The sequence below is a fragment of the Colletotrichum orchidophilum genome, assembly GCF_001831195.1.
Source record: "Colletotrichum orchidophilum strain IMI 309357 chromosome Unknown Scaffold_129.1, whole genome shotgun sequence".
Classification (NCBI taxonomy): domain Eukaryota; kingdom Fungi; phylum Ascomycota; class Sordariomycetes; order Glomerellales; family Glomerellaceae; genus Colletotrichum; species Colletotrichum orchidophilum.
Genome location: NW_019173085.1, coordinates 84,400 through 105,145, shown reverse-complemented (window position 1 = coordinate 105,145; position 20,746 = coordinate 84,400). Strand labels below are relative to the sequence as shown.

Sequence of the window (20,746 nt, the reverse complement as noted above, 5' to 3'; positions counted from 1 at the left end):
CGACTTTTTGATGTTCAGACATGCCATAGTACGGGTCGTCATTCGAGCTGGACATGGTGATGTGGGAGCTGCGTGGGACTTTTTGTTGTTGATGGATAAGTGATGTGTGATGATTTTGGTGTTAGTGATGGTGTTGATGGGCAATTCTTGTTGATGCAGAGGATGAGAAGATGTCGATGTGTTCTGGTGAAAGTGCAGCACCTCCGCCCACATTCCAAAGAAGACGTACTCGAATGAGTCGATGCTGTGCCTTCCTTCTTCTTGACACATGTGTAATGCTTGGGGAAAGAAGTTCTGAGATGACTCGGCATCAGCGATGAGATATGTGGTCACGGCAGGAGCCTGGCTACCTAAGGTAAGGTAGATGTAACAATCGTCGCCAGTAGGAGCAGCAGAAAGAACAAGGCACCGACTCTGCTATTTCCCAATCCTGACCGACATCGTCAGAAAGAATGACCTTGTTCCTTCTCGAGGTGGACGGTGTCCTTCCACGAAGCACATAAACACCTTCCCAAATCACGACGCTTCCCTGCTCTTCTTTCCCGGTGAGAAACTTGATATCCTCTGTTACTGCCTATCGGAGTTACAACAAGATTGGTGAGCAGTAAGGTACCTTAGTATCTCGACTCGACGACGGAAATGTTGGGTCACCGCTGTATTGCCCATCAATCCCATATTTAAGCTAAATTGCAGGTGGACATCTTCCAGCACTGTGCTACTGACAAAGACACACCCAAGCCTCGCTTGGTATGGTCAGGTATTCCATTTCCATCGATAATTCGACAAATGTGGCATAGGAGGCGCGGCCTCATCCTACTAGAGCTACCTACAATGTAGCTCAAGGTTCTATGGATCTCATTGCATGTCCTCACAAAGATACATGGTGTATTTCTCAAAGTGGATTGACAACGGGGTGACAGCAAGGTCCCGAAGACAAGAACCGGTGCCTCATGGTGGCATCAATGAAGGAGAAGACGCTTGTGATGTGTAAGAGTAAATCATGGACGAAGGCCGATGCCATATCAGTCTGGAACCTTCTTAATCCCTAACCATCTCAAGGATCATGAACGAGAGGTTATTAGGACATTACAATCACCAAAATCAGCAAAAAACATACAACACCAGGTATTCGCTGGTCGTCACCGACCCAACTACTAATCCGGCCCTCATTAGCTTATCTATGGGAGAGCGGACGGGATCCCGAGTTTTCCAATGGGTATGGTCGTATGTGGTGGTTGAGGGCATTCCCAATGTTCATATTGGCACGACCTCCAGCTCCAAGTCCTCGGTGGTTTTGCGTGTGCTTATTACGAAGCAAGTTCTCTCTTATCTATGGCTCTAGTGGGCCTTTAAACCGCGCTTTTCTTTCATTTATTGAAACGAGTGTCAATCACATCCAATACCCATACCCAGCCATGTCGAAGACATTACAGGCCATTGGAGATGTGTGCCGTGGCCCAGACATCGCCGGGGGCTCTGCTGATACCCCAACGGGCATTTCTATGCGGACCACCGAGCCCAGACCCCGCACCGATACGCGCCCGCGTAGACTTGCCTTATCGCATGGAGTGGGGGAGCCTCAAACCAATGGATAGACACTCATATCCGTCACAGCTCCCGCATGCCGTGACGTCTTCATCGCTCCGGTGTGTGAGAGACGCTGAACAACATGACACGCCATATGAATACGAGACTGAGGCAATCTAAATCTCGTGTTTGACGTGAAAACCAACCTCACATATCTCCCGGCATCGATGAACCCCAGATCTCACTCATCACTCCCATTTGCTTATTCCCATCATCTCCATGTTCCCCTGAGGTAGTCATCCTTGCGCTCAATCTCGAAGACAGGTCCATCATATTCACTCATTCACTCATCCGTCTGTATCAATCATGGACGAGAGAGCCCGCATCCCCGTTACTCTCCCAGTCCCAAACCCAACGCCCAGCTACTGGCACTCACCTCCCTCCCGTCTCTCCACCTACACGTCCGGTCCATCACCGCCCGCCCGGACTGATACCCTGATCATAGGAAGTGGCATCACCGGCGCAGCCATAGCAAACTTCCTCCTTTCCTCCGACAATACGTCACCATCGCCCCCAGACATCACCTTGCTGGAGGCCCGCACCCTCACCTCTGGTGCAACAGGTCGCAACGGCGGCCACACAAAAGCCGCATCCTACCGATCATTCGTTCATCACGCAAATACTCTCGGGACAGAAGCCGCTTGCCTCATTGCGCGACTCGAACTCGCAAACATTCGAGCTGTTCACGCCTTTGCCGCGTCACATCTCAAATACAAGGAGACAGAGAGCAGACCTTGCCAGACTGTTGACGCAATATACGACGCAGCGCAGTGGGAGGCTGCCAAGGAGGCCGTAGTGGCCATGAGGGAAGCGATGCCCGACGACGATGCATCAAAGTACGAACTCTTTGGTGTCGAGGAGATGCAGAGGCGGTTTCACGTCGCAAGAGAGGGATTATGCGGAGGCATCGGATACGAAGCTGGAAGCATCTCCGGGTACCGCTTCACCACCGGCGTGCTAGAGTTATGTGTCAATAAAGGCATGAAACTCTTCACAGAGACACCCGCTCTGAGTGTCAAGAAAGTCCAACAAGGGGTCTCCGAGGACTCCGAGGGCTCCGAGGGCGCCTACCGCTGGATAATCGAGACACCCAAAGGACAGATCAGGGCCCGCCGAGTCGTGCTAGCAACAAACGGCTACACGGCATTCCTGCACCGGCGCTTCCAGGAGGTCATCGTGCCGATGAGAGGCCAGATCACAGCCCATCGCCCGGGATCGAACATACCCGAGACAGGCCTCGCGACGACGTACAGCTTTATCTACGAGGCCGGCTACGAGTACATGATCCCCAAGCCGGCAGGCACGCAGTTTGCCGGCGACATCGTCATCGGCGGCGGGCTGGTCCGCGCCCACGACGCAGGGCTGGGCGAGTACGGGACGACGGATGACTCGCGGCTGAATCCCGTCATCAGCTCGTACCTGCGCGAGACGACGCCGCGCTATTTCGGCGAGGATTGGGGGGACGATGACCCCGAGGGCAGGGTGCGCGCCGAGTGGACGGGCATCATGGGCTTCAGCCCCGACGGCTTCCCATTCGTGGGTGAGGTGCCGGGCGAGGACGGGCTGTGGGTTTGCGCGAGTTTTCAGGGGCACGGCATGGTGTTTTGCTGGATGTGTGCGAAGGCGCTGGCCGTCATGCTCGAAGGCAGCGACGAGGAGGATGAGGTGAAGAGGGCGGAAGAGACGGAGAAGCAGCTTGGCAGCTGGTTTCCCGACGCATTCAGGATCACATCTGCACGCCTGGCTCAAAGATTTACAGGGAGAGTGAATCACTCGACGGCTGGATCCGCTAATCAGGCGCAGAACTAGAGACATAAAGGCATGAATGTCGAGGGTTCACCTCGCAACACCTACCTGACGCCAGGTGGGCTGGTTGTCTTGCTTGCTTGCTTGCTCATTGCAGCTGGAATAGAGTTTAACCGCGCCCGCCGTGGCCTGTTAGCTTAACCATCCCCTCGGATTCCTATCGTGAAAAATGCGTGGCCGTATGAGCCGTTCTGGCGGTCAAAGAAAACATATGCCAGGGAGGAAAGGAAAAATGGCGTCTCATCCGGCTCCCCGCCGTCGTACCTTGGGCAAACGACGTTGTCCTGTTTGCTCTTGGCTCTACGAGCCGGCGTCGGGAGAGACGATCACGAGGTGCATGGCCACACGGCATCATGGATTGGTCATTGCAAAAACATGCCTGGATAGAATACGACGATGGCAGAATTGTCTTGACGGTTTGTGGGGTCGTAGTTCAGCCGGCCACTTTCCTATTCGGCGTATCTTGTGTTGCAATGAATCAGTCAGGATGCCATGCGTCAAAAAAGGGCTCTCACGCCAGGTTCCAAATCGCGCGCGTATTTGCGGCCGTTTGATGCCATCTGCATGTCGCACAATGCGTAGGACAGCAAACATTTTGACAAACCCCCACTCGACCGACCGACGCCTCCACAGCTCGGAATGGAGGCTAGGAACGAAGTAGAACCCGTCATGTTCGTCCGTCTCTGCTTGTGGGCTCTCCCAATCGAGCGGCACAAGCGGGAAGAATCTCGCCAGTGCGCTGGCATGGTACTGCTCGCCTCGGGATCGCTTGCAGGTGCAGGTCCAAGGAGGACCACCCGGTTGGAAACAATAGTCCAGTGGGGAGGATGATGAATGACGTTGGGCGCAGTGAGACGCATGAGACGCAAAAGATGGGAGAGGCCAGACCTGAGAGGCAGAGCTGTGGCGTTCTTGGGTGCCGTCTTCTTGGACGCAAAGACAGGACGACACTTCAGCCATCGTCCGGTAGGTTGGCGGATGGCGTCCCCCCCCCTCCGTCCGGTCAATGTGTGAAGGGATGGCAGGCAGCACATGTTGTGACGGGTAGCTGCTGTTCGAGCCACTCTCAAGAGTCCTAGCCTCCAAGGTGCTTCCGCAAGGACAGCAAAGGCTAAACAAAAACGCCTTGTTTTGATACTATTTAGCGGACCGCAAGAGAGCAAGTTTTGATCCAGAGAGGTATCAGAGTGGAACAGCCTGCAGTGGCCACAAAACGCACAAATCGAATGTGACTCTGGAAGCAGCCATGGCCTCATATTCTGCTCGATGCGTGCCAAGATGGCCTTGAGAACCCCGCTCGACCAAAAGCATTGAGGCAGGTGCTTAATGCAGTCCTGGGCATCGTGGTGCGCGTAGCACCACGGAAAGACAAGACAGGGGGGCGTTTGGTTGACAACTATTGCCGGCCGGCTTCTTCCCAGCCCAAAGCAGGACGGGACCGCAGCTGACGGAACCGCGGACGGATATGCGATCCACCGTTCTGGAGACCTTGACAGGCTGCGAAACCCGAAGGATTCAAGCAGCCAAGCGGCGTTAAGAGAGCACTCAGCACAATCGGCACCGAAGGTAACCCGACAGAGGGGATAGTGGCCCGCAACTGCAGGCACAAGACATAGACCACCCAATAGCCCTTCGTTTGGGACCGCACCACCACGTCGCCAAATGCGGTGAGAGTGTCAAAGGGTAGAAGGACGCAGTTATGTGCCTGCGGCGGCGTGATGTCAGGGCCGGGCGTTGCCCAGCGCAAGGGCGAGGGCATACAGTGAGGCTTGGAACCTGCGATGATCTTCTCTGCCGTTTGAGTCATGTCTAAATGCGCATGTACGTAGGCTGGGCCGTTTGTAGTTGACGTGCGTTTGTCACAAGCATCGCGGCCCTTCGTCATCATGCTATGCAATGTCCATGTACCGGGAATCTACAGTAGACAATACTCGCGAAATTCGGGAGAGGTCCCCGGGCCTAAACTCCCTCGTAGTGCCCGATGATTCCGAAGATCTTCATTGCGCCAATTTGGCTCGAATTGCTAGTGGCGTTTTAGGATCGTTCGACGAGCAACGCAAAGAGGATGCAGCTCGGCTGAGCATAGCGGCATATACGTTTCTGTAGCTCGCGCCAGACAGGCGTGATGGCTGTGTCGTTGGGATATGAAAGTTTGCGGGAAAAGCATGCCAAAGAGTCTATTTGCTAATGGGATCGGGTGGCATGCGGTCAGAGCAGGGCAGAACGCGTGGGCTGGCGCTTGTACGGCCGAAGTCTCTATCATGTCCTGTGCTGTAACGTAACTGGTATTGCCCTTGGCGCGAGACCATCAGATGGCTCAAGTCATGTTCAGTAATCATCTTTTCCAACCTCGAGGCTGTCTAGCACGTCTGGGTATGAGACGGCGGCTGCGATGTTTTCGACCGCCTTGGTCGTGGTTGACACGGCTCGGTAGCGTACTGAACGCGATCGGCAGTCAAAGTATGGGCCGATAAGCAACGGCTTCAGAACGTCGCGTCCAAAGCTGTCGAGCCTTGCTCAGGACCCCGGCTCGTGGGCGGTGATTACCACTTAGTTCGACTTCAGAGGGGGCTGAGACTAAGGTAGCTCAGGCCTTTTGTTTCGCCCTGGGATGGGATTCCAAAGAAGGGCAATGCAAGTTACACATTGGCCACGCTGACCACGTTTGAACGAATCAAGGCCCGCCAAGGCGACAAGAGATGAGTTGACACAACGGGGGCGCAACCTAGCTGCCAAGGAGCGCGATAGAATCTGATCCCTCCTTGGGTAGACTTGGTGAACCACGGACCAGCGGGCACGAGTTGAAGCTGCGGACGCCAGGGACGCTAAGAGATCATATGAACCTCGTAGTTGGATGGAGCTCGCAAGTCGCATCCGTCTCAATCCCCGCCTGGTCTTGTTTGGTCTGGTGTCTTCATTGTCCTGTTTCTGTCCCATCCAAGGTGGATAGAGAGTTGATCTGAACCCGACTATGTGAAAGGCAAATGAGCTGACGGGGATCTGCAGGGCGTTATTCCCGGTGCGAAAAGGACGACCAACGCCCGTTCGCTCCGGGCGGTAGACGAAGAGGTCGGGTGGACAAGGAACGGGGCTGCGACATGCTGGCGGGAAACAGGGACGAGTCGCAGAGTCGCGGCGTTGCTTGGCGGCACGAAACGGCGGACGGCGGTCAACCGGGACTTACTGTCGCCTCAACTGCCATTGGGTCGACGCCAGATTGGACGAGACGAGACGATGTCGCCTTGGTCGGTCGATGGACGGTATGTCAATGTGAGTGACAGCAAAAGGAAAGGATGAGGTTGTGGTCATGGGGGGGCTCCATTTGGGGTCCGGGAGGTCGCATCCGAACGTGGCATTCGACGGGTTGTAATAATGCAATGGAATGGCAATCGCTTGCATGGCGCGGGAACTCATGATGTGTGATACCAACCTACTACTTAGATGTCTAGAATAGTCATAATCCATTTCCGTTCTCCAGTTCGTATCATTCAAGAGAGAGAACTAGAAAGCACCAACCTACCTCGGCCCTCGACGCAGTACGCCAAATGCAGAGGAATAGGATTGAAAAGGCCACGGGCCTAAAAGGCTAGAACGTTGCAACTGCCGAGTGACGAGCGGCGTAGAGGAATGCGATCTTCGCTGCAAAGTAACGACTTTTGGGCCCATCCACGGACCTCTCCGCTTACAAATGTCAGCTTGCGACTGCCGTGCTTTGGAATCAGTTGGTTTTGCCCATGGCTCATTGTCTATTATCCGTATCTCAATAGCCCAATGCGCTGTTGAAACCAGAGTGTTAGTATCTTGCGATGCTAACTTGCGACGTCTCTGTGCATCGCAAGATGGACCACGACAGACTATAACTGATGGGCAAGTCGTTGAGGGATAAACCAGCTCGTCTCGTAAACATTGACATCTCCCAGCCAGTGAATACAGGATACATGCGGATCCAAAAGAGTGACCTGCCGATGGGCCGCCCCCCTTCTCCCAAGAAAAGCTTCCTCCCGAGTCCCGGCCCAGCGTGCCATTCCTCTGGGAACATCCACAACGATGGCTGGGGCCCCTAGTTGCCCTGTTATCCGTTGAAGGCGGGTATAAAAGTACTCTGAATTTGAGGGTTGCAGCGCTTTATCCTTCTCATGTCCCCTTCTGTCTGGGGAGGGGGGGGGGGTTTTCCAACAGTAGGCAAAGGGGAAGGGAAAGGAGGATCCAAGGGCTAAGGGAAAAGGAGGGAAGGGTGTCGGGACACGAGTGGTGACTTTGCGTCCCTGGTCGAGAGACACGGACGGCGTTGTGATGGGAGCCGTGGAGCCAGGTACTCTCCATGTACCTCCTTTGCTTCCTTCGCATCCTCGGCATGCCCTCTTTGAGTAAAACCCATTCGATTTCCTGTCCCTCCCTGTACCGCCAAGAAGGACAATCTGGGTCCCGGCCCCCACAAGGGGGACAAGTTCAAATCCCGAAAACTAAAGTTCCACTCTTTCTTTTGGTGGTAGTGTAGTGTATTCTTCCGGCGCTCAACTTCGCTCCCGGTCTCCGCGCACACTCGCAACGGGCGGGATCTGCTCACAGCCAGATGGAAGTCTCTTTAAACATGCTGGGTCTCGTGTTTTTCTCCGAAGGTGACCTCCATGCGCGGGTGACAATCAGGTCATACCTGAGTTACGGGCTGTCAGGTCTGACGCATGGTTTGTGTGGAACATCAAGATGAGGGGGTTCTACATAGTCAGAAGCAGTCGAGCAAACCAGGTCGCGTATCCTATTGACAGAGAAAAGGTTCATGTTTACTTTTTTTTTGCAGTAGACGGATTGAGCTCGATACAGGACAACGGGCCAGACGCTTTCCCTCCACCTCTGACCGTAACCACTGCTGCAAGGCTTTTTGTGATATCTGACAAAGACATTTTTAAGAGTGGGCACTGCTGCTGGATTGGAGGACCCAAGCACCCGCCGACGAGGGTCAGCCCGGGTCCGGGAGCATGGACATGGGTTTCTCGTCAACGACTGCCAGTGACCGCTTCTCGGGAGCCAAGACCAACTTTGCCATGCTCGTCGGTGCTTGACTGAGTGGCTTCGTATCCGTAGCATCGGTATGCTGTCAGCATGTACCTCTGAAAGCAACCTTGGAAGAGTCAGAAGTGGTGCTTCCCACCTTCGATTGATCATTGATGGCCTTCCTTTACCATGGTAGGGCGGATTCTGCGCCCGTTTGATAGGCGATGGAAGGGAGGGATGGACCTTGTTGGCGCCTCGGTCACAGACATGGACTGTGACACTGACAGCTGGATGAAGGCCGCCAATTGTCGAAACACTCTTGCTCTTCCCCCTCCAGTGGACCACGACCATTGCTCAGCTTCGGCACTCGGTCACGCCTCCGGAGGCAGTCGATGGGCAGGGAATTTTGGTCGCACTAGAGTATCGATATCGATCATCTCAAGCGTTTGGGGCCCATCCAGATCTTGGCCGGTGGGTTTGGCTTCGTGGGGTCCGGGAAAGCGATAGTGTATGCTTCTTCTTCTTCGGGACGTCGCGCAATCTCACGCAATCTCGCGGAACCCCTAGTAGGCTAGTCCTACGGATACACAGTACGGATACATCTGTGTGATCTCTGGGCTCGATCTTGCTGGAGACGGGGGGTCCATCAGAAACCCAAGAGCCGCAGATGGTCATCTTCACGGTGCCGACAGGTCGACGGCCCCGGCCCTTCAATTTCGACCGAGCCTCGGTGCTCTGTGCTCCGTGCTCCGTGCTCCTGTCCCAACCCTGAGCGTCCTGACTATTCGTGAATCGTAGGTGCTGCGTTTTCCCGGGAGTCCCCTCTCTCGGTTTGGTGTTTGATTGTGTTACCCGCCACCTGTTGCAGGTTGATGGCGCTTCATCCCAGCAGTTTGGAACGAGACAGATTAGAGTTCACGGACGAGGTCTTGATCCTTCGTGGCTCCATCTAAACCTGCCTCGATGTCGAATGATATGTCGTAGTGGACGAAGGCCAAGACCTGGCCCGACGTGAAGGGGCTGACAGGCGATGGACGAGCTAGGCGAGTGGTAGAGAAGAGATGCTGATCATGTCGATTATCACGGAACTCTCCGTTAACTTTGATGTCCCTGCGAAAATCCTCGATTCGTCTTGAGGGCCCTGCCAGATTCCGGGCTTTGAAAATGACCTTGTACCCGTCCAGCACAGGTGGAGAGAGAAGTGGATTAGATAAGCATACCCTGTACACTCCCATGGAAACGTCCGAGCCAGGGGGGATGAGTGACTGAATACCTTGCCGAAGCCTGAAGGGACACGGGGGAACTAGGAGTGCGGGTGGTCGATGTAACTCGACACCCACAGGTACTTCGCCTTGCCTTTGCCTTGCCTGCCCAGATCCATGTGACGGAGGCAGGCGGCCGGTTCCAGGTCAAGGAAACTCCTCCCACCCGCAGCTCCCATTGCAGCTACATGTAGAGCGCAGGCGAGGCGGGCAGGGCAGGGCAGGGCACTTGCTTTGCTTCTGCTGTGCTGTGCTTTACTGTGCTGTGCGCTGTGGAGTGCCGCTACTGGATGAATCATGCTCCCACCCCGTTGGGTCGGCGAGCACTTATACAGCAAGGTAAGTAATATCCACAGGTCGCTATGTGCGGCCCTGAGTAGCGGTCCTGGACTAAGGTACTGGGTCCTCATTGCACGCATCTTGAAGGACATGCTTCCAACGATAGTCCGCCTGGCAAGCAGGTCGATGGACGTCCGCAGGAGAGTTCCCCATCAACAGCTCCAGTTGCCCCTCTTCAGTACAGAACATCTAGGCCTTCATTGGCATCTCGACTGGCCACGCCTAGTCATGTGCTGCTCAGAGTCTTATTGTGTCTCCTCTTTCCCGTTGCTACACATGCAGGTTCATGTCCAGTCTCCATTCTGCCATCACGTAGACGGTCCGCCCATTACGCACGCATCGCCTTGGTAAGTTGGCTCACTTCCGCATGCCAACAAGAGAACGGATACCTACTCTGTACAGATCATCGCGGCCGCAATGGATATCTCCACCCGGTGACGGCTACCGGTCAGATACAGCATGCGCTCCCCGTTCGAAAAGGAATCTACTGCGCACATCATCGCGCGTCCTATCGAGGGTTTTGGCAGCTCCTGACTCGCCCATCTATCATCATGGCACCACGGCACCGCGGCCATGGTCGCAGCCCTAAGGCAAGCCACGTCTGCCAGCGCACCAGCACATTGAATTGTTTCTCAGAACCGCAATCCGGCGGCCTCATATGAACGAGGAGTGCTCGCGATAAACCCCCCGTCTTGTTCGATCTTCATAGCTTACCATAGTAAGAGCTAGCCGGCGTTGTCTCGACTCTTTGGGGTAGTACCTGTCACGAAAAGTCACTTCACCTTGACCTGAGCCCGCCTTACATCCATCCACTTCAGCTACGACCTCACCGAATCCCACTCCCTGACTGTGTAATGCCCCCCTCTGTCCCCTCTCTTGAACCCTTTTCACTTGCTCCCCTCACCACGTTCAATCTTTTCGCCTTTCACTTGGCCTTGCCGTTTCCATTCCATCCCGCGCTGCACGAGCAAGCGGACAAGAGAACCGCTGTGAAGCGTCTTCGTATAGAGATTCGATGAGCTGATGTTGTGACGGAAGAGGCAAGATGTGCTCTACCACATGGGGCCACGTTGGTTGCTGCTCCGCCGTACCTCCTGTCTGTCCCACCGCTGTAGGTATTCTTGTGTATGTATGCGCTGTGCTTGTGCTACCTACGAATACGCAACGCAAAGGCAGGGTGATGCCAATTTTGGTGCAAAACAGACGTGCTTCACCCCCAAATCCCTGACCTGAGCCAATCACAGGTCCATCATGGCGCCTTCGTTCCTCATTCCCGGGTCCCCACGTCTTGAGGTCTGACCCGACAGCTTGTTTTGAAGGATTCCTTCCCCTCCTCTCCGACGCCGATGCCCTTACCCTCTCCCGCTGCCCGCACCACTGATGTGCGCAGCCACCCCACTGACAGTGGTCAGGTCTGTTGTACCCTGCCCGTCCTATCTGAACGGGAGGTACATCTCCAGGCGGACCAGGCCCCAGGGGCCGACAGATGGGCGTTGGGCACACTCGAGGAATTATAGGCGGCTGAAGGGGCTAACCAGATTCTAGGCGTCGTGCCTATGGCTAACTCACTAATGCTGTCGAGACTCGTCTCTCTGCGCAGTAAGCATGATGCGCTCGCTTGGTGCCAAATATCGCTGAGGACAGGTTGCACTCCATGAATTGCCTCTCATTTCCATCTTCGTCATCATCGCCATCAACCGGTGAAATTATCAAAGATGATAGCCATTTCCGTGCACTCGTAAGGTATTACCTGCCATCCTGGACTGCAGAGAACCACTGCCTGGGTATCAAGCGGGAACGCATTACCCGCCCCTGCACGTAAGTCATCCAAGCCTTGCTGGATCCGTAGCATTTGAAGTATCGAAGCAGAGCGCAAGTGCCACTTGTACCTGGGCGAAGCAATGTACATTCCCTGGACTGTCATGTACCTTTCCTTCCCTGCCTTAGTGCACGCTGGTTCACCTCCATACTTCCTGAGAGGGCTACAATGTACAGCGACCCGTGCAGGGACGCGGAGCAGCAAGACCTGGACCTTGCCAGTCGTCCCTACGGATACACTACGTGATTACGGATACTCGTCCATCCATGCCTCCTCCAGCCTACACTACATTCTGCTGCCTGCCTCTCACTGTCCCTTGCCTTTGGACCACTGACACCAAACACATACTTAATCGCTCCCTTTTCACCTCTTGTTTCCACCATCTCTTTGCTCAACGTTGCCATACTGTCGGGCCCTCGAGATTATCCACGTCATCGTCAAGCAGCCCAGGATTTCTCTGCATTTTATCCCCCCGACCGCTCTCCCAGTCTTGCTCGGTCTTCATCTGCCGGGGGTTTCGTCAAGTCACCGATCACCTGTCAAAAGGATTCGAGATACCTGCCAGGGTCGACAACCTCTTCCCCCGCACAGGGCAATCGGCGAACAAGCCGATCTCACCACATTCTGCTTCGTCGAATCGTCGTGGTTCACACCCTAGCGACGTTGACGGCCGAGAACACAAAGTCCTGTCGCGTCAGACCGAACACCGCTCTTCTAGACGGGCGCTAGTCGATGGTCGAAGTTTGCTAGACAGGTCGCAGGTTACATAGCCCACACGAAGCCTGATCACCACACCCCTGATAGCAAAAGGTCATCCACAAACACCATCTCAGCCCGTCCGCCATCCGCCGCATCCTCTGGTACCCGGCTGCTTCAGCTACCTTGTTGGTACGTACCTCGTCGACTTTAATAGTCTATGGGACGACCCCCTTCTCGTTTCCCCCGTTTTTGGAAGCCATTCACTTCTGAGGCAACTTCACGGGTCGTGTCAAAGTCGATGCCGAGCCATCCAAACCACCATACCCTTTCTTCCTTCACACCAGGCCAGTCCCTTCGCAAGACATGCCAGAATTTCCGAGCAGACTGTTGAATCGAACCCTGATCCCCTTCCATTTTTCTCCTCGCTGCTCGCGTCCTCAACTTATCTCGTCCCGAACAAAGCGCACGCACACCACCCCCAAATAACCCTGTCCCATTGTCTCGGGTCCCTCCTTGTCCTCCGCTCCAGTAGTTTTTTTTATCCTTTTTTCCCTCCTTCTCTTCTCCAAGACAAGCAGCGCAAAGCTTGCTTTCCCATCATTTGTTGTCGCCTCCCCGCTCCAACACCTCCAGATAGGTTGACGTTTTCGTCCAACATCGTCCCTATCCAGACTATCTTTCTATCCACAAGCGGCTCGACTGCTCCCCACGCTGCTTCGGGACTTTTCTGATCTGACGGTTGAGAACAGAAAAGTCTTGCTACCAATCAGGGACGTCATCGCTGGCATTTTGGTCTCGGTGAATGGGTCCATGACTGTTATTTTCCATCCCTGGGAAGCACTCCGACACTGAGAAAGCAAGGTTTGGATCGCTTTGCATTGCCGCTTTGCATTGCCATTTTGCATCGCTGTCAACGTGCCGCCAAGTTGAGCGTCGTCGCCAAGGAACTTTCTCCACGCCCAACGGCAGTCGAACTATTTTGCGCTTGGCTTCAGAACGTCGACTCGACAGGCGTCTGTTGGTTGCAACCCGCACCACGAAAGTAATTCTAGTCCACAATGAATTCGCCGCCAAATTCATTCCGCGAAGAACAACTGAGAGACCTCTTGGTAAAGTCAGCCCGTGGCCCGCACTCGGACCAAGAACCGCCCGGAAAGCGGCTCAAACTCGGCGGCCCCCCTTCTCCGGCAGGCTCAGGCCCGGCCGTCATGTCACCACCCGGTTCCACCGACACAGCCATCACTGTCGGTTCTCATAATGGGGACGAGTACGATACCGAAAGCTTGACCGACAGTGTGAGAGAGCACATGTACGAGAACCGTCTAAGATATCACGCCTATCGCGCTGGACGTTACGCATTTCCCAATGATGCCACGGAACAAGATCGCGACGAGATGAAGCACATTATCAGCATAGAGCTTAGTGGGAGGTACTTCTTTTCCCCTGTCGACGACTTGATGGCAAGAGGTGCCGAAATCCTGGATTTGGGTATGTGAGAGCTTTTTATGTGAGGCAAGGTGGTGGTGACGTACTTGAGATTATCGTGGTGAATGCCTACCGCCACGGAATGTCTACGCGCAAGAAACATCACAGCATGGTTTATGGTGCATCGTCGTTGCGAAGAGCGACATGCGAGTCCTGCGACGTCACCACCTAGCCGCCTGTTTACTCGTTAAAAAAGGCAATGAATCGCATGTGGTTAACATTATTCTTTGCAGGTACCGGTCCCGGCCACTGGCCTATCGAACGTAAGTTCCAAGTCACCAGGACGCTGTCTCCAACTTGTCAACTATCTTCCGTTCATCACACGAGTCTTCTTTCTGCCCTTTCCAATATCACTCTGTTCATGATATGCGGTAAAACTGACCTGTATTCCTCGTAGTCGCCGACATGCATCCCAACTCTACGTTCCTCGGCATCGATTTATCTCCGATTCAGCCAAGCGAAGTCCCTCCTAACTGCCATTTCATGGTTGACGATATTGAACACGAAAACGGATGGGATTTGGAAGAAGAGTACTTCGATTTCATCCATCTGCGACATACCCTGCATTCCATTCGCGACCGCACAGATCTCATGCAAAGGGCTTACAGGTAACCAACTCATCTTATGTCACAGACTCTTCGCGAATGGTGAATCATGTTGCCGCTGGACAGGAGACTAATCATCCGGCAGGCACCTCAAACCTGGCGGTTGGTTCGAAATACAGGAGCTTGAGTTCTTTCCCTTGTGCGACGACCAGTCCTGCCCGGAGGGAGACGGCTACGGTTTCCGAGTCTTCACGCAGTACTTGGACTCAGGGTTAAGGGTACTCGGATCAGAAATGCATGGCATCCGCGCCGCCGCTGATGAGATGCGAGCTGCTGGGTTTGAGAATGTGGAAGAGGACAGGAGGAAATGTCCCATCGGCGACTGGCCAGCAAGGCCTGAGCTGCGCGAGTGTGGAATATTGATGCGGGAGACGATCTTGGAAGGCCTCAAAGGTCTGGCGACACGACCTTTCAGAGCCCTTGGGTGGACCGAGATACAGATCGAAATGTTCTTACTGGACGTCCGGTCGCACGTCAAGGAAAGGGACTTCCATTCCTATCTCAACCACAGGACAGTATTCGGAAGGAAACCGCTCGACGCGCCGAAGCCATGAGTAGCAACATCACGAATTAAAACGTTCGACGACACGAAACGAGCGAGGCGACGAGTACGAATCACATCACCGCATACCGGCAAAGGCGATGCAGGGTTTTCTAGATTTATGTTTTTGATTTTCCCGGGACTGGACGCTTCCTTTTCCCACATTGTACGTGCTTTGGTGTATCTGGGGCATTGCATCAAAGGGGTCCGGCTGGCGGGCTGGCATCATTATCGTTATCATCATGACAACAACGGCACTGCATCGGTTTGGGGGTCTTCCGATGGGCTTTGGGGTCTACGGACGGCGGGAGGTAGCTTCGGCTTTGGCATGCCATGATCACATTCGGGCTGCAGCGGGCGATGGCGGAGTTTTTTGTTGACTTTGTGCTTCAAGAGGTCATGAGATCATGAAGACCATGGCGATCTTATTAACTATATCAGTTTTTCTGAGGGTTGGGCACTTATCTTACCGGTTCATCCCGATACTTTGGAGAAGTTCGTATACAAGGGTTTGATGAGAAACCCCTCGAGTGTTGGACAAATGGAGCGGTGATGGTATATCCATATCAGAGGACAACTACATGTGTCTCATCTCCGAGGGAATATCTCTCTCCTTGTCTTCTCCGGCCTATCTTGAAGAGTGCGTGCAATGGGTCAATAATGCGACGGGTCGAAGGAATGGGCCCACAGGTCATATCGCAAAAGCATGACGACGTACATAGGTTGTAAGCACTATAAGTATTTATGTTGGCGATTACGCAGTGCATGTCTCCTATGCGTAATGAGTGCAGTCATAACCCTGCTAGCTTTTCATAGGGTAGTCGTCTAACCCTTTGTGTCCTTGGCCGGCATTTGTAATTCGTTTTCTGTCGGTCAGAAAACCATACCGGGCCGCTGTTTTTGGTTTTTCAGATATGCGGACAGGGCTGCTTCCTTGCGAATTTGAACGAGGTAGTTGCGATGTGGTTGACTAGGTAAGGTACTTACTTCATGAAACATACATAGGGATCCAGACAGTAACACATGTCTGTTAATACATGTACGTTTCTTTTCATAGTGTGTACTAGCAGAGTAGCTTAAACATTGTCATGCTTTCCCGAGTCTTTTGATTAACTATGAGCTGGACAGGCTGGGGCCATCGCCAGCCAGACCATGATTGATCAAAAGCTCAGTTTGGCTCCCTGTAATCAATATGTGAGTTCCTGGACCACTATTGGATCATCTTGAACCTGTTATTTCAGTAGAAACTGGGGTTATTTGTCATTTTGATCGATAGTGGGCTACTACACCTCCTAGGTACATGTAGCTTCATCAAGTATTTGACAGCTAAAGTATTTGACACAGCTTTTTTATACTGAGTGGGCGTAGAATTTGCTGATTTGACAATTATATATGTTGAAACTTGTTAAATAATATTGCTAGTTTCCAAGTTCCAGTTAGCCTGCTGTTAGTACTTGTGAAATCGGATGGCTAGGGCCAGGTCAGTTTTTTTTTTTTTCACTCTTCGCAATAGCTCTTTACCTCTTGTATTACAGAATAGCACAGAACCCACGCGATCTACAAGCATCGGGTTGGGTTCTATGCAGTTGGCCCAAGACGGTTTAGGAAGGCTGAGAGCCTGAGACTGAGTTGGATTGCATAACTTGCACGGTTTCGGAAGGAGGTGGAAAGCTAAGAAAAGTTTGCCTGGTCGGAGCCAGATAAATACCAATCAAAATCGCCGAGATAGGACGGACGAAACGATTGGAATGCTCCATTTGTCCCTGCGTCCCTGCCTGAAGTCGAGAAAGATTTTCGTCAGGCCCCCTGGGTATCAGCAGATATTGCAGCGGTCTGTCTGCCAGCTGACTTTCCACGTGGCCACCTCGCACATTAGACCTAGATTTGGGTTTGTCTTGCCATAAAATCTACTATAAACTCACTTGACATGCCCCTTGCTATGAGCTCTATCTTGAGGCACAGATATTGCGATCCATAAGCTCTTTGCGGCTTGAAGTCATTAGCATGACACAATAGCTTCACTCTGTTGAGATACCTACTACAAGATATGCCTAGTCAGCTGATACGATTCGGCCTAATACCAGAATCTAGTTCCTATGTTACAAATCATAAGAACACAGAGCTATAAATTCTGTCACAATTTCTCATAATCCATCTGAAAATTCCCTATGTGAACCGCCTCGTTCCTGAGGCTTTTTCTCTTTCCAAAAACGCCATGTCATCAAATCACCTAATGATTTAGACTATTAATGTCAGAACGGAGTCAACAGATTGAGTTTTGATAGTATATTTGCTACGGTCTGAACAGCAAGATCCTTACGTCTACGACCTCTTTGCAACTGCAATTACTAGTTCGACGAAGTGACATGACTGTATTGACTTGTGACCCATGTTCAACGCAGGCGGGAGCAACTTGGGCGGAACGTCTAGTTGCCATTTCAACAAAGAGAATAAATATTATAGAGCTACCTGTCCTTTTGCAACGGTTTTAATTCATGAAGACAATAGCATATGCTCCCTAACCAAAAAGGGATTTGGATAATCCCGTTATTTTGCAGATCTAATTCAAATACTCCTTTCAGCCTACCCGTAGCAGTATACCAGAGACCCAGACCTCTAGTTCTCGGTCATTCATGAATCGACTGACGATGGCTCTCATCAATCCGAGACTAGTGTCGTCGGGTTGAGATTAACCATCCGGAAAAAATACAGATACACTCTGATCGCCCCCATCTTTCACTAGGTAGGCTCTTGCTCTATTATCAAAAGCCTCTCCTGGTGGATCCTGCAAAGCCCCTTGACGGCACAGCATGCAAGCAGACCAGATGTTCGCAAAGGACGCAATAGAGCCCAAGCTTCATTAAAGTTCCGGAACTATATACTTCAGACTTTGGGTAATAGAAGCCGCCCCCTGAGATATCGCGAGATATGGAGCGCTTTGCTGAATGGACGAGTCATGGATTGTTCGCGATTTTTTTCCCGAGTCAATGCACACACATGTAAAGGGGCAACAGATTGCGGGTACTAATCGGTTGACGGGAGCCACTGTTGGATGGAGATCTGGCGGACAACTACCTTCATGTTGATTGCGCTGCCTCGCATCTGCCCCGTGTCTGGTCAAATCGTACGGATAGCCTAGTCTAGATTCATTAGAGTAAAAGCGAAAGAGGGACTGAGCTCTGAATAAGCACTTGCTGAGCATTCAATGCCAACAAGTCTCCGTCGGACCTGTTGACGAATTTGTCCTAATCAGACGTACTACATTTAGTGACCTGGAGGATAATCAAGTTTCTAGAAACGGCTGAGCGTAAGGTACGAGGAAAAAGACTTGAGTTCCCTGTACGCTATTGGAGTTGTGATTCATGAGAAAGCCTTGAAGAACCAAATTACATCGTCAGAGAAGAGATGCATGATGTTACAAACTTGCATCAGATATGGCCGTGGTTTTACTTCACTTTCTGATTATGAGGTACTCGATGTGCATCTGCCTAAATATCTTTCTCAAGGCCCATACGGCTTACTCAACCCTAGTGCGGTCTCCAGATCAAAGATGCATGCAGCAACTTGAATCTGGCTCATATTGCTGACCAGAAACCGGACAACCTTGAACCAAGTGCCTGCCAGATCCATATGACTAAGATGGGTTGGGAAACCCAAAACCCATAAACTTATTCTGCGTATTAGGCAGACAGTCTGGACCGCTGTGGTACGCTCTCCAACATCAGTATGAAATGCGCCAAAATCTGATTTTCAAAGCCATATTGTGAAACCATTGTGTGCTCTACTGACTCACTCTGAAGCCATGATGGCAGCCAACGTGGTATGAGGGGCACATGTCAGACGCCCAGAGTTGCCGAGAATTGGTTGTGGCTGACATCATGAGATCAGGTGGATCATATCGATGAGGGTGTCACAAGATGTGAAGAGGGTTTTCAAACTCCACACTCACCCACACTTCTGATATCTTGCTCACAGTGAGACTGATACAAGCTGGGTGGGAAGACGCTAGTATGTTCTGGTTAGGGCATTGAGCAACGGACTGGACTGCATCTTCCCGCGCCGAGTTTTCTCAGCAGATTATCCTGTCCTCGCGCTCAGACAAACGCCACGCTCAACTGGTTGCATCGTAGAAGGTCCCTTCCACAGGTTGGGCTAACTCGGGGGTACCCATTGAGACATTGCAACGGTTCATCTGTGCGCCAGTACTCATGGTTGCATTGAGTGACACGTCACCGATCCCCCAGGGTTAGGATCCTGCTTCTTGAACTGGCGTAGTCCGATTAACTTTCGACATCTGAGTTTGTTCGTTTGATTCCACGAAATACTGCAAACATGTTTGCAAAATTCCTATGTACTACGTGTAAGGGTAGGTACGTACGTAGGTAGAGAAGAGAGGCTCTCGTATCACTTTGTCTGTAGCCATTGACCGGCTGTAATCATTTAAGAGTATTTCTGATCCAAGGTGCTCATCTCAATTTTACTGAGTAGCAGATTTGACCGGTCGCCAGTTTGACTTGAACCTATATTGCTTTAGACTTTGATTAAAGCTCAAAATGAACAAAAGGTTTGCCATCCTCGCGTGTTCGTCTCATGGCACTCCTCATAGGGACAGCAAGCGTAAAGCAAGGTGGAAACAATCCCGGGTGGGCCGGCAAACAATGAGTAAACCATCATCCCCAGACTTTCAAGGGCGGGGTGGTCTGGAGTCGTCGACAAGGCAGTCCCCTCCAATAGGGTTCGCCGTCTTAGAGTGCAGATGATCTTCACTTCCCGAGGCAGCTCATTTAATACGAGGAAAACTTAGTGCCCAAATGGGGAGCTAACATTATGAGAAGAAAGCCGCCCCAGACAAGAGAAAAGAGACGAAGAGAATGCCAAGTATCACGAGTACTTGGAGCGTTTGTCTGCCGGCTGGCGACATTAGAGACTTCTCTCGAAAGGATGAATTCTTCGGTTCAGCTCGTCATCACGGCTCCGACCTACCCGACGCAGTGTGTGCCATTCACGTCACACGTTAGTCCTGGGAACGGTAAGGTTTAGAAATCAGAGTTTCAATGAGCACCTCGAAGGAAGCCCTTTTGACAAACGTTGACAGGCCACCCCGCGCAACCCACGGTTCATCGGCATCCTAATCTCGTCCATGGCTCGCGGGGGGGCTGTCCAGACAGTCCAGTCGCCTTCGTATCGTTCAACGGCTTGCTGGTGTGCTGGCCTGGCAGATTGACCAGCCAGAGCAACCAGCAAGAACAAATGAATCGTGGTTGGCCGCATTGTCGCTGGGCTGATTTGGCTCGTCGGAGTCGCGCCTCTTGAGGAAGCTAATTTCTTCGTATATGCATATGGTACACAAGCGAACGGCAGTCTAACCCGTGGTCTCAGTTGATATTCCATGGGTTGGGCGGTGAGTCAGCTCCCACTCCCAGCCCTCTGGTCTCACTGTGACACTGGTTTGGCCAACCTCGTGGCCACATCACAAACACGCACACACACATACACATGCTCACGGCGGCACACTATGTACACACATGCTGCTGGATGAAGATAAGGGTATTGGTACTGTAACGCCCGCCCGCTTAGCCGCCCGAAGCAGCATCACACCCTGCAGGGTTGC

General features: G+C 52.5%; 3 protein-coding genes across 3 annotated transcripts, besides 1 other annotated feature; all 3 read left to right on the top strand.

The window, feature by feature from the left end:
- Positions 1-1,893: 1,893 nt before the first annotated feature.
- CORC01_11640 (FAD dependent oxidoreductase) lies at positions 1,894-3,396 on the top strand (the record flags this gene model as incomplete). The annotated part of the gene is made up of 1 exon (XM_022623262.1): positions 1,894-3,396. One exon carries the CDS (start codon positions 1,894-1,896, stop codon positions 3,394-3,396), a length of 1,503 nt encoding a protein of 500 aa, XP_022470250.1.
- Positions 3,397-9,265: 5,869 nt separating this feature from the next.
- Positions 9,266-9,334: a sequence feature (Short protein (CORC01_11639, OHE93082.1) was converted to a misc_feature.).
- A 3,533-nt stretch (positions 9,335-12,867) lies between these two features.
- Positions 12,868-12,990, top strand: CORC01_11638 (uncharacterized protein; the record flags this gene model as incomplete). Its single annotated transcript, XM_022623261.1, has 1 exon — positions 12,868-12,990. One exon carries the CDS (start codon positions 12,868-12,870, stop codon positions 12,988-12,990), a length of 123 nt encoding a protein of 40 aa, XP_022470249.1.
- Positions 12,991-13,562: 572 nt separating this feature from the next.
- CORC01_11637 (methyltransferase domain-containing protein) lies at positions 13,563-15,148 on the top strand (the record flags this gene model as incomplete). The annotated part of the gene is made up of 4 exons (XM_022623260.1): positions 13,563-13,992; positions 14,223-14,252; positions 14,387-14,597; positions 14,680-15,148. 4 exons carry the CDS (start codon positions 13,563-13,565, stop codon positions 15,146-15,148), a joined length of 1,140 nt encoding a protein of 379 aa, XP_022470248.1.
- Between the last annotated feature and the right edge of the window lie 5,598 nt (positions 15,149-20,746).